This window comes from Chiroxiphia lanceolata, chromosome 6 (assembly GCF_009829145.1).
Source record: "Chiroxiphia lanceolata isolate bChiLan1 chromosome 6, bChiLan1.pri, whole genome shotgun sequence".
Classification (NCBI taxonomy): domain Eukaryota; kingdom Metazoa; phylum Chordata; class Aves; order Passeriformes; family Pipridae; genus Chiroxiphia; species Chiroxiphia lanceolata.
In genome coordinates, this window is record NC_045642.1 from 31,341,019 (window position 1) to 31,356,974 (window position 15,956).

The 15,956-nt window shown below is 35.5% G+C and overlaps 1 protein-coding gene across 1 annotated transcript in view; it reads right to left on the bottom strand.

Annotated features, from left to right (window-relative positions):
* Positions 1 to 15,956, bottom strand: part of MPP5 (membrane palmitoylated protein 5) — a 56,670-nt gene that overhangs the window by 17,912 nt on the left and 22,802 nt on the right. The window contains exons 2-3 of the mRNA XM_032692113.1: positions 10,056 to 10,568; positions 3,344 to 3,552 (exon numbers count right to left, since the gene is read on the bottom strand). Of these exons, the coding sequence (XP_032548004.1) occupies positions 3,344 to 3,552; positions 10,056 to 10,422 (576 nt within the window). The 5' untranslated portion in view covers positions 10,423 to 10,568. The remainder of the gene's footprint in view (positions 1 to 3,343; positions 3,553 to 10,055; positions 10,569 to 15,956) is intronic.

Genomic DNA, 15,956 nt, shown 5'->3' on the forward strand with positions numbered 1-15,956 from the left:
ATATTAAACATTCAGAATTTAACTGCACCTGCAAAATCCTGTTTTTGTTTACTCTCAGGTGAGCAGGACTGTTGGATGGAATGTACATATACATACTAGTGCACTTACACCAGAAATTACAAGCTTCCAGTGCATCCCCTCAGAAGTACTGATCTGGTTTATTTGCTTGAATTTGCAGAAGCAACAGTAACAAATCCAAAACATTTAGAAACATAGCCTATATAAATTGAACCTATTATGTACACTTAATAGCAAGAACGTCTTTAAGGTATGTCCTGTTACAGGCCAAAAATTATAAACTGTCTGGAATGCTGCATCAAATATTCTCACAAGGTCAAGATTCAGACCATGTTCCCATAATCCTTGCCCCCATCTTGGTCAAGTTTAAATGGATTTAAAATCAATTTAATTACACTTGATGTTTACTGGCTATTTTTATTTAAGATTTCGACTACACTCCATTACATGAAGATAAGCTTTCTCAAATAAATTCCTTAAGCTCAAGTGCTTCATTCCACCTTTTTAATTCAATTAAAGTTTCTTTTAAAAAAAAAGGACAAGTCTTGAGCTATTTCTGTCTGGTTATCAGAATTGGCGGGAAAAGTTAACTGTACAGGTGTATTACTAATTTTAAGTATTTTCGAAAGAGGACTAGAAAATTTTTTTTAAAAAGTACACTTATGTAACTAATATTACTTCTGTTTTAAAAGCAAGGATGCTTCATGTTGCCTTCTGAAACTGTGTTGTAAACTGTCTTTGCCTGTTAGAGCTCTTCTCTTCCACAGCATATAGCCTCAAACAAAATATGTCTGTAGCTTTAAATTAGGGCACACACTCCAAAACAGTTTCAGAGTTATACACTGTCACTGATGACCTGTGCACTAAAATATGCACATTAGCACTACCTGCCATTTAAAATTAATGTCATGCAGGTATCTGCTATTTTTCTTCCTTGTAATGTCTTGTGGCTTTATCATGAAGATGCTATCAGTATCTTAAATCCAGGCTTCTGCAAATGTCTTTTCAAAAACACTCCGAAGTAAGTAAATGAATTGCTTTCTGGGGGAGCTTCCCATACCCATGCTCAGGGATGGAAAAAGCAAAAGACAACAAAAAATCAGAGTACAAGAAAAAACTTAGGCACGCAAGATAGACACGTTGTCAGGGTTAAAAAAAACCCCCACACTAACAAGAAACCCCAACAAAACAAAACAAAAACACCACCAACTTTTTCTAAAGCAGAAATAATTTCCTCCCATACTGCTACCATAACAAATACAGAAGTCTTTCCAAAATGAATAAAAGATCTGAAAAGCAAACATAAGATCTTCTATTCAGACAAGACAAGGAAATATAGAATGATGTGAATGAAGGCCTCAAGGTGTTCCTCCTCTTGAGACGCTTCTGTCAGACACAGAAATATTTGTCCTGAGTTTCTGGCTCTATCATTTTAGGATGTTATTTAACATATTGCAAAATACAAGTCACTTAAATACATGAGAAGCTGAAGCACTAGGAAACTAGATTACACCTGAAAACGGGCACAGACATATGCAAAATATTGACTTTTCAGGAATTTCAAGGCTGGACAAGACAGGGATGGGAGATGAAGAATCAAAATGAGTGCAGTGATATGTTTGCCTTTTATGTAATAGTCTTGCAGGTGATGATCAAATTGTGTTGGTTTAAAAACTTTGGATTAATGAAATATTTTCTTTTTGCTTAACCTTCTTCATGGACTGGTAAGAGACACAAAACTGGCTTTGCACCACCTTCTGATTTTAGGATTTACCAAATCACCTGAAAAAAAGAGAAGAATATGTTGGGAAGGTAAGGGGTAGTGAAAAACGGGGAGGAATGTGAAATTTTGAAAACAGACCTAGAGTCTTCCTAGGCATATTTTCTTCTTGGAAACTTCTATTAAGTAGCAAATAAAAGGACATCATAATCACAAAGGGGAAAACCCAGCTTTCTTAAGAGTTAAATCTTTCTTAAGAGTTAACCCTTAAGAGTTAAATCTGTAATTACAAAAGGAGGTTCAAAAATTCTGGCTTGTATTGAATGAAATCCCAAACTAGGCCTAAGTATAGTGGATGTTTGGGGAAGTAGCTGACAAACAGAAGTTAACTGAAAAGGTTCCTTCAGACTTACAGACACTGAAGAAGCCTAATGAGGATTCTGAAGCAGCCTACAGGCTGATGAATAAGATGGAGGGAAGCTCATATGTAAAATACTCCCACCTGGTTTTGGCACAGTCTTACTGACAAACCTAAACAGGAAAATCCTAAGCTGCAGTTTAATCAGCAAGTGCAGTTTTAGATAGCATTTAAATGATGTCCCTCAAGAATCAGTAATTTCTTCTGCAAAAGAACTTCAAACTTGCTACAATACTGTTGACTTACAAGGCTAAAGTCTAGAAAAAGGAAGGAGAGTGGAAAAATCTGTTGAAAAAAAATGCCTCAGGCAAAAAGAAAACCAGACACTAAAACAAACAAACAAACAAACCCAAAACCACCCACCAACACCCACAACCTGCTGCCATACTGAAACACCCCAACCAGAGTATCTGAGTCAGTTTGGTTCACCGGGTGCTAAATGCTGGAGCCTTTATCCAGCCTTGAGATCTGGTTTTGCTGAACTACAGTGCTAGACTTGCACTGATACTGGTATTTAAACTACCTAGTTCAAAGTTAACAAACAGATATTCATCTCAGATGTAGCCACACTTCACCACAATATATACATGAACCAAGAAAATTGTGACAAAAGTTACTGAGCAATCCCTCAGAATATTTTAACAATTTCTAAAAAACATCAAATCTTATAAAAGAGCTGTCATCTGTCAGACAAAAAATTAAGTGTAATCTGACCATCACAGCAGTAATTAAAACATTGAAATTAAGTATGTTGCTCACTTTAAAGCAGAATGCTTGTTTCCAGTGTGGTTGTATTTTCAGAGATGCTTCCCCATCAAAGAACCATGGTTCAATTCAGAGGAAAGCCACAGTAAGAGAGAACTGTAACTCAATCCCTGAACGCTTGAAACAAAGAATATCGATGGTAAGAGAGTTAGATTTTCACAACTGCTTCTTTTTCCTATGTTTAAACATAGTACCTTCTCTGTTACATATCTATCCATGCTAAAAATGGAGTCCTTATCCCCAAAATATTTTTCTGGTTACTGTTTGGAAATCTGGAAAAACCAGATACAGCAAGCAGTGACTATTATAATTCCTTTCATATTCAACATTCAGTAACTCAGACAAGCTTGACGAGTACATATTTCAGCAGTAGCTATGATTATAGGTTTCACATATATCACAGGGATGCATACTGTACATACCTCTTGTGCTAGTTCATGTGCATTGGAGATGAGAGGATATGGAGGACTGGCTTTGTTCATGTGCACAGTAACAGCATTGTGTATCTTAAATGCATTCTGAAAATCGCTATTTTGGACAAGCTGTAAAATGAGCGAGATGTCCTCTTGGCTCTGAGGGTCTACCAAAACGTGCTGGATATGCTTAAGAGAAGTTAGCAGTTCTTCCACTTCTAGGTAAGAAATAACAAAATACAAATAGGATATGAGTTATCAAGATAAATAATTAAGGAATATTAAGATTTATACTGCTGTTCAGTTTTTAAATCAGTAGTCATGTATGCAAGTTTATTAGTTATCCATATTCACTCTAATGTTTGGTAGCAGAATGTAACTGAATTAAAAAAGTAGGAAAAAAAAATCCTCAAGTAAGTAAGGGAAGAGAGAAAAAAGCTGATACACTGCTCAAATTTAAATTCCTATTGCAGGAGCAGTTCTTCCACAAAAGAAATTGCTAATACGTGAAAGATCCCATAACTGCAGCTCATGTATAGCCAAATGTGAAAGAGGGACTACACTGCAATATGAAAATAACCACTTTGCTAAGCTAATCTTGATGCACTGAATATTCACTGATCCACCTTTCCATTTGCATCTGCCACATGTGGCAGGTATGTATGTATCTCAACCAAATATTGCCTACTTAAAATATGATGTATGAACATCTATGAGTTTTGAAAGTTATCTACACCAGAGGAAAGTCCATATCTTTTACCTGCAAGAGTTTGGGTTCTGTTGGGGCAATAAAATATTTTAACATTTTAATAACCAGTTTCTATATGTTTGTAAATATTCTTGAGTTTCAAGAATTGATCTGATGCTTTACAGGTGCTTTTCAAAGACTTTTATATTTTCTTAAACCAATCCAAACTTCTGCAGAGTATGTCACTTCTCAGTATTAAGTACTTGAGAAACTACCTGACACAAGGAATGTGAATCAAACCCAGGTGAAAAAATCCTCAAGTAGACCAAAAAAACAGTGGATGTTTTGAGCCTGAAATAACATACATTATCTGAAAAAACCTGTTCAGCCACAGGAGGCTGGTCAGCTATCTTATATTTTAATAAATGCAAGTAAGTTTGAACTTTTGAATATTGGTGGTTTTAAAAAATGAACAACAAAGAAAATCCCAAATTTTGACCTCATTATCAACTGAGAATTTTCATCTCCCTTACTGATATCAAAATATCAGCTTTGAGAATGATTTAAGTTTTAGCAACCTTCATTTATTCATTATGAGCTAAAAAAATTAGGAACACTATCAAGACGTCAGCTAAGTTGCTTTTTACATGAAAAAATCATAGTAGATTCTGTTAACTCACATGAATACTTCTGCTAAGAAGTTTCCCTTACAAATTTTTAACCTCGAATTCATCAGTCCACTGAACACAAGCCTAGATTCAAAACTGTCGAGAACAAGATGAAAAATGGTTGATAAATGGGCACATGAAAACCATATGACCTAATAAAATATGTATTTTAAACAAGCTTAATGGTTTTTATTTCAGACAAACCATACCTGTTGCCAATTCTAAGTTTGCAAGTTAGTCTTCTGTATTATAAAAGGAGACAAACAAGCCAGAGCTACTACTCTTTACTGTCCACAGGACAACAAAAATGTAATAAAACCCCCTCCAAAACCATTTCACACATGCTAAAAACATCCTACCCACCAAAGGTCAAGGGCTTCTTCCTGTAACCACCAAGGGAACAAAGGGCAGTAGTTGCACAGAAAGCTTGGATACCAGCTGTGCAGGATATTCCACTGGTGAAATTCAGTACAACTCACAACACTAATTAAGGTAGCCAATGTCTCACCAGGAAATTGTGTACACAATATACTGCTTACCACATGGGGAGAAATATCACTGGGAGAGAAGGATAAAGAACACTCTACAAGTGAGAATATTTGTTAAATAGGATGATGTCAGTTGGCAAAATTCTCATCTAGTGAAGTATGCAGAGAACTAAAGCATCTCTGCAACTCATTCTCTCAAGTCTGAGGAAGGGTGATATTTTCAAGCATTAAAAAAAAAGATGTGTAAAACAGATGTTACTGTATAGCTCTCATTGATACCTATTCAATTAATAAACATATCAACTCAAAGTTCTGTTATTTGTTACTTTTGCTGGATTCAAAAAGCAGTGAGGTGCTAGAGAAGAAACTGACTTTTTCTAACTCATCCTGCAGTTGTTATTTTATTCCATTATTTCTGAATTGTCTCTCTTTCCTTATATATCTGAAAATTCAAATACATACACATATACACACATAATTCTTTCTAATACATATATAAGATATAAATTCATATAGAAAGACATATTACACTGTATCTATAACAAAGACATCCTGTTCCTAGATACCTTTACATATTCTCTTTTCAGCACTTTGCTAGTTCCTTCTGTGCTGCCCTTTCTTACAAACTACCACAGTACTCTCTTCCTCATATAATTCCTTTCTATAGTGAGGCTTTACCTGCTGGATGCCAAGTCTTATACCAAGTGATTTCCCACCACCACAAAAAAGCAAACAAATATATCCCTCAGCACAATTATAAAAGAGAAATAATGCTTGAAAGGAGTGAAATGAAATATTCCTCAAAAGATAGCAATCAATTTCCTAGTCACTTGTTTAATAAAAAACCCATACACATAAAACCACATACAAATCTGGCTTTATGCATGCCTAATTCTCTCTAGGTTCCTGTTTCTAAATTCTAGATTACAGATTAGATTTTGGTGAAGAGTTTGGTTTTCTTTGTTGGTTTTGGTCTTTTTAAAATAACAATAATTTAAAAAAAAAAAGCCAAGTAACAAAAGACTCCATCTCTAGCTATTTCCTGTTGAAAGGTTGTCTTGAGGAAAAAAAAAGTTCAGTAAAAGACTAACATCTGCATTTACTCACAGAAAAGTCAGGGTTCTTTTGCAGAATAAGTCCATTTTTTAATCGTAGATCAATCAGCAATCAAATACTGATTTTTGTCAAGTCTTCTTTTACAAGAAGTGTTGCAGCCTTTTTTCCATTAGACTATGAAATGGCTGGAATGTGACTGAGCACTGTGCAATATATGCATTAATCAAAAGACTGCCAGGGCAGAAGTATGCAACTGCAGGGGAGGACCCGCGGTCACAGCTTAACATGGCAGATTAGAAAATAAGGAAAAGAAAATAAATGTTGTTTATCACCTAAACCAAAAAAGTTAAGAACAGCAAGCTTAAGAAGATGGGTGTTATTATATGTCAGCACCAATATCTTCAGTTCCAAGCCTTTTTATAGATCTCTAGAGTACTCTATGTGCTGGTGCCATCACTTTAATTCTCCAAATATAACTTGAATCATGAAGCTAAGAAAAAGGGGGTTTGGATAAAACAATATTTCTGAAAGTCTACTTATAACATCTTTATAAATAAGTTTTGGCCAAGGCATAAAAAGCAAAAAAATAGCCGGCTTTTCCCCTAAAAAAAATTCACTGAAGTCAGAAAGGATTTACTTCCATGAAATGTCACTCATTTAACTAAGTTACCTGTTTGAACTGTAGCAAACAAAAGGAGTCTACATTTTATAGAAGTGTACTGCTGTGAAAAAGTCTGTTAAATACTTACATGCACATGTTCTAGGTGTAGGGAATGTTATTTCCATTGAGACAGCTGTCTAAATCATACACTGTTTTGATAATAAACATGCCCTTTAAAATTCTTTTGATTAAGTGTCCTCCTTTATTTTTGTAAATAAAATCTGATTTGTTTAATCTAGTCTGCTTTTTTTTAATGAAGAAAACATTAAAGACTTGGCAAAGATCTGCCAAATTAGACATTGGCATTCAAAAAATGTTTTTAAAATTAAAAATACAGACACACAGGTCAATATTCTCACCTAAAAGATGTATCTTCAGAAGAAGCTCTATGGATTAACACACACACACAAAATAAAACCAGTATTGTAAAAAATACTGAATGAGGGTAGTTTAGTACCTCCATAATTCACTAGCACCTGTCCAGGCTTATTTGGGGTTTTCTAATCAAGCTCAGAGATTTGTGAAAGTGATTAAGCACTCTAACCTGGACAGCAAAACTGGAAAGAGGGAAAGAGCAGGAACAGTGTAGATCAGAAATTCAGTAAAACCAAAGAGACAACTACAAAAAGTTCACATGCTAGCAGCTGTTTTTTTAATAAAGTCATAAGCTAGTAAGTTCCTTGGAGACCAAAAAGCTGTATATGTAAATTTAAAAAAATCTGGCCTAATTCAGGTTTTGAATAAAAAAGCAAAAGTATTAACAATAACGGACTCAAATCCCCTCTATAAATCTGTATTATTCTGTGAGTGTATGTGTATATAAATACATATGCAGAAGACAATATCCCTAGCCTTGATACTAATCAGAAACAGACACCTTTCTGGGAAAAAGTATTCTTACTTTGAAATTCAGCATTAGTGTCAGATGTTAGAAAGATTACTCCAGAAACTGGACATATGCTTAACAGCAGAGGAAAATTTTGGAAGAGTTCAAGCTACTGCACAAGTACTTTGCTAAATATAAAATTTAACCTAGTTTTCATTCTTTAGGGACTACAGATGTTAGAAGACCACAGTGTTTCACTTACAACTATTTTCTCCTATGTTTGCAACAACTCAACATCACAGCTGAGTACAATCAAAAGCACCACTCTTAGTCACAGAATCATAGAGTGGGTCATTTGGTCCAACCTCTCTGCTCAAGCAGGGTCACCCTAGAGCACATGGCACAGGACTGCGTCCAGACAGTTCTTGAATATCTCCAGTGAGGGAGACTCCACAACCTCTCTGGGCAACCTGTTCCAGTGCTCAGTCACTCACACAGGAAAGAAGTTCTTCCTCATGTTCAGGTGGAACTTCCTGTGCATCAGTTTCTGCCCAATGCCTCTTATCCTATTGCTTGGCATCACTGAGAAGAGCTTGGATCCATCCTCTTGTCACCCTCCCTTCAGATACTCATAGACATTGATGAGGTCCCCTCTCAGTCATCTCTTCTAAAGGCTGAACAGGTTCAGGTCCCTCAGCCTTTCCCCATGAGAGGTGTTCCAGTTCATTAATCATCATTGTTGCCCTCCACTGGATCCACTCCAGGAGCTCCATGTCTCTCTTGTACTGAGGAGCCCAGAATTGGACACAGTGCTCCAGGTGAGGCCTCACCAGGGCTGAGTAGAAGAACTGGATCACCTCCCTTGACCTGCTGGCCATGCTCTTCCTGATGCACTCCAGGGTACTACAGGTCTTCTTGGCCACAAGGGCACACTGCTGGTTCACAGAGTGCTAAACTATAAATCCTCTCTTCTTTACAATACTGATTTTATTTTGTGTGTGTGTGTGTGTGTGTGTGTGTGTGTGTGTGTGTGTGTGTTAATCCACAGAGCTTCTTCTGAAGATATGTCTTTTAGGTGAGAATATTGACCTGTGTCTGTGGCTAAGCAAGTCCCAGCTGAAGTCACTTCTACTGTTTGATGTCCATCTTTGCATCTTCTGCTTCGTGCTCCCTCTAAGAAGCGAATTTCACAATCGAATACCTAACACTTCACAAAGTTAATGAGGGAATCTCCTTCTTACAAAGAGATGTCTCAGAGAGAAGCTGACAAGCTGCGCACTAAAACAAGGCACACCTGCCTTGTTTGTAACTGACCCTACTTTCCACAGGAGGTTGAACAGGATGACTTCCTGATGACCCTTTTAATCTAAATTTTCCTAAAGAGGGATTTGTACAATAAGGATTACCAGAGGCTACGGAGCTGAGACGTGTCTTTAGCAGAAGTGTTGCTTGGGCACACAAATAGATGAAGTAAAAAAAGAATAAATTGGCAATTTCATAGCTATTTTTCACTCTGTGTTCTCAACTACTGGCCAATAGGAAAAAAAATTGCAAGAATGTTTAGTGCAGCCCAAAGAAAGGGCTGCCTTTTTAAAGCAGTCTGGATCTCCAAACAGGTATAGATTTGGAAATCTGAACTGGACTCCTACGAACTCCAAATGCTTCTTTTTCACTCCAGTGAAACAACGTATTTTATTTTAACAGATACTTACGTTTGAGGAAGAAAGGTTAGAAACTTTTTCTACACAAGCACAGTTAAAATAATGACAGATAAGAAATGGAAAGTTTCAGCATCTACTTCTTCAAAAATTACTGACATTACATTTTCATCAATGTCTAAGGGCCAAGGGTAAGCAGATTTTCATTATCAACTTTAAGAGAAGTATTGGTGTTACATTTATATTAGATGACAATTGACAATGTAACACAGAGTGAGAAAAAAACCACCAGCATGTTTCTCTTTAAAATATTAAAACCACTTGTATTTTTATTTTAAATTACAATCTGTGTTTATTTATTGCTTATTCTGGTCTGTGGGTATTACTTGCATTGTTTTCCCCAGCCTTAAGAATATAAAGACATCAACAGAATTCATTAGTTATCTACAGGGTATTTCATTGTTTCCTGAACGCATCAGTTTTGAAAAGCCCCTTTGCTGAGGCACATAGCCTGATGTTTGACTAAATAAAAAAACCCAAGCCACCAAAAATCCAAAGGACCAGACTTTAAATCTGTATAGGAAAAATCAGCTGACTTAGGTTTTCAGTGGCCTAAAAGAACATTGATATCAACTAAATATTTATTCCATTAGCCCACTCACTGCATTTTACCTACCTAGTGTCTTCACCGTGTAATGAGGACTCTCCAAAACAATTCCTTCTTCTGTGTCAAATATGGGATTATCTATACCAGTTTTAGGAGGAATTTGTGCTAGTTTCTTTAGCCTCATGGAAGCAGTAAGGTCCAGTTCTTGCTTCTTTCCCTCTTCTTCTCGTCTGCGCCTTATGTCCTCCTGTTGCTGACGGATTCGCTCAAGTTGAGCACTCCGCCGCATGGGCATCATCCTGGAGCCCAAATCCCCAGGGCAATCAACAGCCATTTCTCTGTGCTTCTGAGGTTCCTCAGGAGATGCAAGATCCACATTTTTTGTCTCACTGTCAGAATCTTCTGTGATATGTCCATTCATATGAGAAGTTGTCATGATTATTTGTAATAACGCTTATGCTCTTCAAACACAAATGTTGCTATTTGGCCAGTTTTCGTTATGATGTTGTGTGAAATCCATCATAAATTCAAAAATGTTTCCCTTCCATCACAAGACGCTTGAGAAACATCCGAGAGGAAAATCTAATGAAAGATATTCAAAAGAAGTTAATGAGTAACTGCATTAATAAGAAAACACCTAAGGTCCTCAGGCATTGGGACAATGGAACTTTTCGTCCACATTCACATTGCACTTCTTCCCCTACTAAGAACTACAGAATCCTTATAAATCTTTTTCACACATTTTAGTAAACTTCATGTGCCATTGTTAGAAAAGGAACACTGTTTAAACTAATATTAAAGCCTCTTACATTCCCCAGTGAAAGCAGTGGCGATTCTGTACTTAACACAATTGCAAACCAGCAGTTTTCTGAGCATTCCCACCCAGTTTGAATTTATTCTTTCATTCTAAAAAATTCTAACACAAACCATGCTTACAATCCTAGAAACACTAAATGTGAAAAACTTGTTATAAACAACATACTCATAAGTAGTTTAGGATGTTATACACAAGTAAAGATATTTGCATTTACTGTTCATAAATTGAGGCATTTTTATGTAAAAATTGCTTCCCAGGTTCAGAGAAGACAGGTTTGGCATAGAGTTCTTCCAAAAGATACTATATAAAGCCGTCTGGAACTGCACTTACACATTTCCAAATAAAGTCCTAGGAGAAGGGTTGGGCAGTTCTGGTTAGCAGCTACTCTTAATACTTCCTATAGGTATGCATTAAAGCAGGAAGAATTAAAAACAAGAGTAAAAATCCTTGTGTGGGTGTATGGATGTACAGATTTGGCAGAGAATAATAATTAGTTTCTACAGTCAAGTAGTGGCGTTCCACTATACTCCATCCATCTTAACCCGGTTTCTTATTTCTGATGATTCAGGCTAAAGAACTTAATTGTCTTGATAAATATTAACCACTCAGCTCCTGAATATATGACATATAACATTGAGTTTTGTACCACATCACCTTTCTGTATTACAAAGCCAGGGATTCAATTAGATTGAGGATAATGTAACGTCATAAAATTAATAGATAGCTGTGTACCATACTAGCAATATACTTAATTTTCCAAGTTACTTTTAATCTTTTTTTTTTTTTTAAGTTACGGAAAGGAAATACTAGAAAGTATCTCAAAGTTTTATTATACACTAGATACACTGGAAACACTGAGACACAAAACCCCCCAAAACAACCACCAACTCTTAAACTAAATGTTTGTGTTTGGAGGAGTAAGAGAAAGATACTTATGTTGTAATTAAGTTAAAAATTAAATATCTGTAGTAATGTTTTGGAGGAGCAGCAATAGAAACTCCTACGCAAATTTCTGCCAGCTTGGAATTCTAAGTAAGTACAGCTTCTCATTTTCATAAGGAGTAGCACACAGCTACATACAGCAACAGTGAAACAATTTCCTGTAATTGTTTCCTGTCTAGGCAATACTAAAATAGTTATTACTAAAATCTTTGAAGAAGAAAATTAAATTAAAACATTGTATGGTAGTAAAAATCCCCTTCTGGCCCCTAAAAGACACTTAATTGTACTGCACTGATATGTTCAGCATTCCCACATTCAGGAAAAAAACACGCAACAAAGAAGTCGATCAAAACCTGCATGGTACTGGGACCAGCACTGCATGTACTTCACAATTATTTAGTGCCTATAAAGCTTTCAGATAATGTCCAACTCAAAAAGAACAGCTTTTCAAAGAATAATGTCACAAAGTTAGTATAAAGCACCACATTAAAAAAAACCAGTCTCAAATTCAGAGAAAGGTAGATAGCAATTAAGCAAAATGATCCTTGGAAAGCCACATTTCCCCTTCTGAAAGGGCAACTTCACTGTACAGAAATACCAATCCCAAAAAAGGAAGTCTCATTAGGTACAATAAAATTGCAAAGAACTCTAATTTAACTGTGGGTGGAAGATTAATTCAAATTCTTTTTCATCCACATTGTACTGGTCATAGCTTGTCTGAAGACTGAGCCTTTTCAAAGTTACACTCATCTCTTTTCAACTCTGACAAGCTGAAAGAAAACTCACATTCCTCAGTCTATATGGTACAACCAACAGGTGTTGAAACAATTGGAGGAAATGAATAATATCCATTTAATCAGCACTAAAAAACTCAAAACCAATATCTGAGGATACGCAGTAAGTAAAATGCAACTTTACACTCAATCATGTGTAAGCTAAATGATGTCACACTCACTAAAGAATCTTAATCAGAAAGAATCATCAGAAAATTAAGTGGATGGCAAATATTTAATAACTGATCAAAAATATTTACAGTGAGATTAGCTACATCTCCTCCATCAAATTTAAAAGTACCAGCTAAAAAAGGGCACACTTAAACCTCAAATATTTGTATATAGAACGAGAAGATTTAAAACCCCTTTAGTTTAGTAATAAGCACTGAAGACCAGAGAAACAAAAATATAGTCTGAAGTAAATATTAATAGGCAACTTTAGTAACATTGCTTACACTTCAGTATAAGCTGCATGCAAGACACAAAGAGTATATAAATTCTTGGAACAGGGTTACCAAAACATTTAAGTGGCCTGTAATAATAGCTGCTTACTTTCGGTATATAAGATCTGAGTCAATCAGATGTTACTGAAACATCAAACCAACTACATAAAAACCAGGTCCCCCAAATATAACCAGCTGGTAATCCATAAAAGCATAGGCATGCTGCAAGTCTGGAATGCTGAACAACTTCCTTTAATCAAAGAAATTCTGAAAATGGGTGACCCCTTCCAAGCCCTTTCTTCCTTCTACTGTCTCAAGTCTGTGTCAGCCATCACAAAGCCTCATCTCCAAGAGTTCTGGAAAAATACTACTGCCCAACTGCGACAAATGAAATAAGCACATAAGGAAAAAAATTCAGATAATCTCTGAAGTCCCTCTCTACAATGGTCCTAAGAGTGTAAACTGTAAAATATAAGACATGACAATGATAAAGTGTTAACCTGGTCCTCAAATTAAGGGTGTGGTGTAGTTGAGGTTAAAAATAAGATTCAACTTAAGGCAGGTACCAGGAACATAAAATTTTATTCTAAAACCTTAAATAAGCATGGCAACAAAAGTCTTACGATGAATAATTTCAGAAACACTTGGCTTTTCTTTCTGAAAGTTTCTTTTGCAATTTTAAAAATTCCATGATAGCAACAATAAGTTGTTATACCAAGTCTGTTCTCTGCAAGTTGTGGATCATCCAATAAAACAGCTTTTCAGGCCAAGAGAAGCTTATTTTGCTAAATTAATACTTAGAACTATGGAGGACAACTTACAGACATATTCAATAATACCATTTTTACTACTTCATATGTACAATCAATATAACAACATTTGTAATTAAGAGAATTCTTTTCCACTTTAGAACTTGGTAGTAACAGGTCCTATGTTTTCTAGATATGTACAAGTCTCTATTACACAGAGTTTGGTTGCTCAAAGTTTAATAGGGTTAAATCGTGGCTTTGACCATCTTCCTTTGAACTGCCGATATCTAACTGGGGAATCAGGGTTTCCACATGACATGTAGAGCTTTCCAAACAAAGCAGATTTATGGCTCTCTCTGTCCAACTTCATATCACAGGTCTTACTAACACAGTCCTGAAAAGCATATGTGAAAGTCTCTTCTTCACAGATGACTTTTACTTTTGGCCTACAGAGGAGGGTTTTTATAAACTGATAATGTTAGTACAGCCATTGAGAAAGAGCACTTCAGTCACTCTGATCATCATCAGGTATCAAATTCTGACTATGAAGTAATATCATCATCAGATTCTGACTATGAAGTAATTATAAACAGCAAACAAACCATATTTCTGATGAAAGTTCAAACCAGCAAAATTAAAGAAAAAAACCACAACTACTATGTAGCTAACTATACCTGCTGCTCTCAAAAATACTGTATTTTACAAGCCACCAATCATTCTTCATGCTGAATCCTAAGAATGTCAGGTTCCTATCATCTTTTTAAACACCCTGAATATACAAAACAAAGCACAGACCCTGAAAGCTCTGTCAATGAACAAACATACATAACTGTGATCACCTTGGTGTGCAACACAGATGCTGGTATAAAATACTGACAGGGACAGCAACAGAAGTGCTGTAAAGCGGTTTACATTTTCACTTGCTTCCTGGGGACTGTGGCTGGTGTGCATAGCAATCCTAATTGCTTTAACAACTAAATTCTGTACAGTAAAATTAAATTTGTTTTGCTTCAGCAACTTCCAAAGAGCAAAAATGACATTTTCTGGAGGATGAGGTTTTGTGTTACATTTCGGTGGTGTTTAAAATTCTTTCAGTGCTAGAAGTATGATTAGATCTGATAGTTCCCTTTGTAAAATTCATTAAAGCTACAAATTCTGGACGACTACAAGGAAGTTCAGTGCTTACCTCCAACTGAATGTCATTAGTTATGGCACAGATTAGAGTATAAAAGCCCAGCCTATATCTGTAATTATCATATAAACACAAGAAATATATATTTAACATCAGCACAGGGCAAAAGATTTATCATCATCTTAAAGCCATATACTATGAGAGACATGGTATATTAAAACATTAATTAAAAACAACTGGAAGATGAATTCCAGGCTGCTGAAGTGAATTAGAAGTTAGATTAAAATCACATACAAGATGTTCCCTGATATCTGAATTACTAATAAAATATGAGCATAAAATTATGCTACAGATTTCTGCCATATTAATGGCTCACATAATGGTGTGCCTTTTGGTATTTTTACTCAATATTTCAGATTTCTAAGGAATCAAAACCTAAGTCATAAAAATTACAAAATAACAAAGTTAAACACCTCCACAAATGGAAGCTCAGTGTAGAAACAAAAAAATAATTCCCAGCTTTCCTTGCATCATCTCCCATGCACCATTTTTTCTTCAGTGGTGAATTTTTTTTCTTCAAGTGAATCTCCAAAAATAAGAGACTTGGAAGCCAATTACATAAATCAAAACACAACACAAACCATGTTACACAGCATAAAATTAATCAGTATTTGATGAGAGTTAAAGACTGGACTTTATGATAGAAAATACTTCAATATTTCCTATGAAGCTTAGTAGAACCTGAAATAACTGGTAAGACTGGAGCAGCCTGATGTTTTTCAAAAACACGTAAAAGTTACAAAACCTCTGATAATTTGATACATTTTTTCTTTAATTTAAAAAATAAAAATTTAATGGAAAAAATAATTATCTTTACACTAGCTCTGCAACACATTCAAGAATGTGACTTCTGGTGCAGGTTAGTTTTTTCAGTCTACTATTATAATTTGACTATTCTTTCCTGTAATGAGATGTTCTAGCATAGACTTGGTATTGAAAGAAAACTCTTCCTTTAATATCCAGCTGACTTTTAGTTCTAGTAATTTCAGAACAGAGTTCACTATTACACCTGGCAAGCACAGTAACTCTGTACAATGTGAATTTCAAAGGGTTT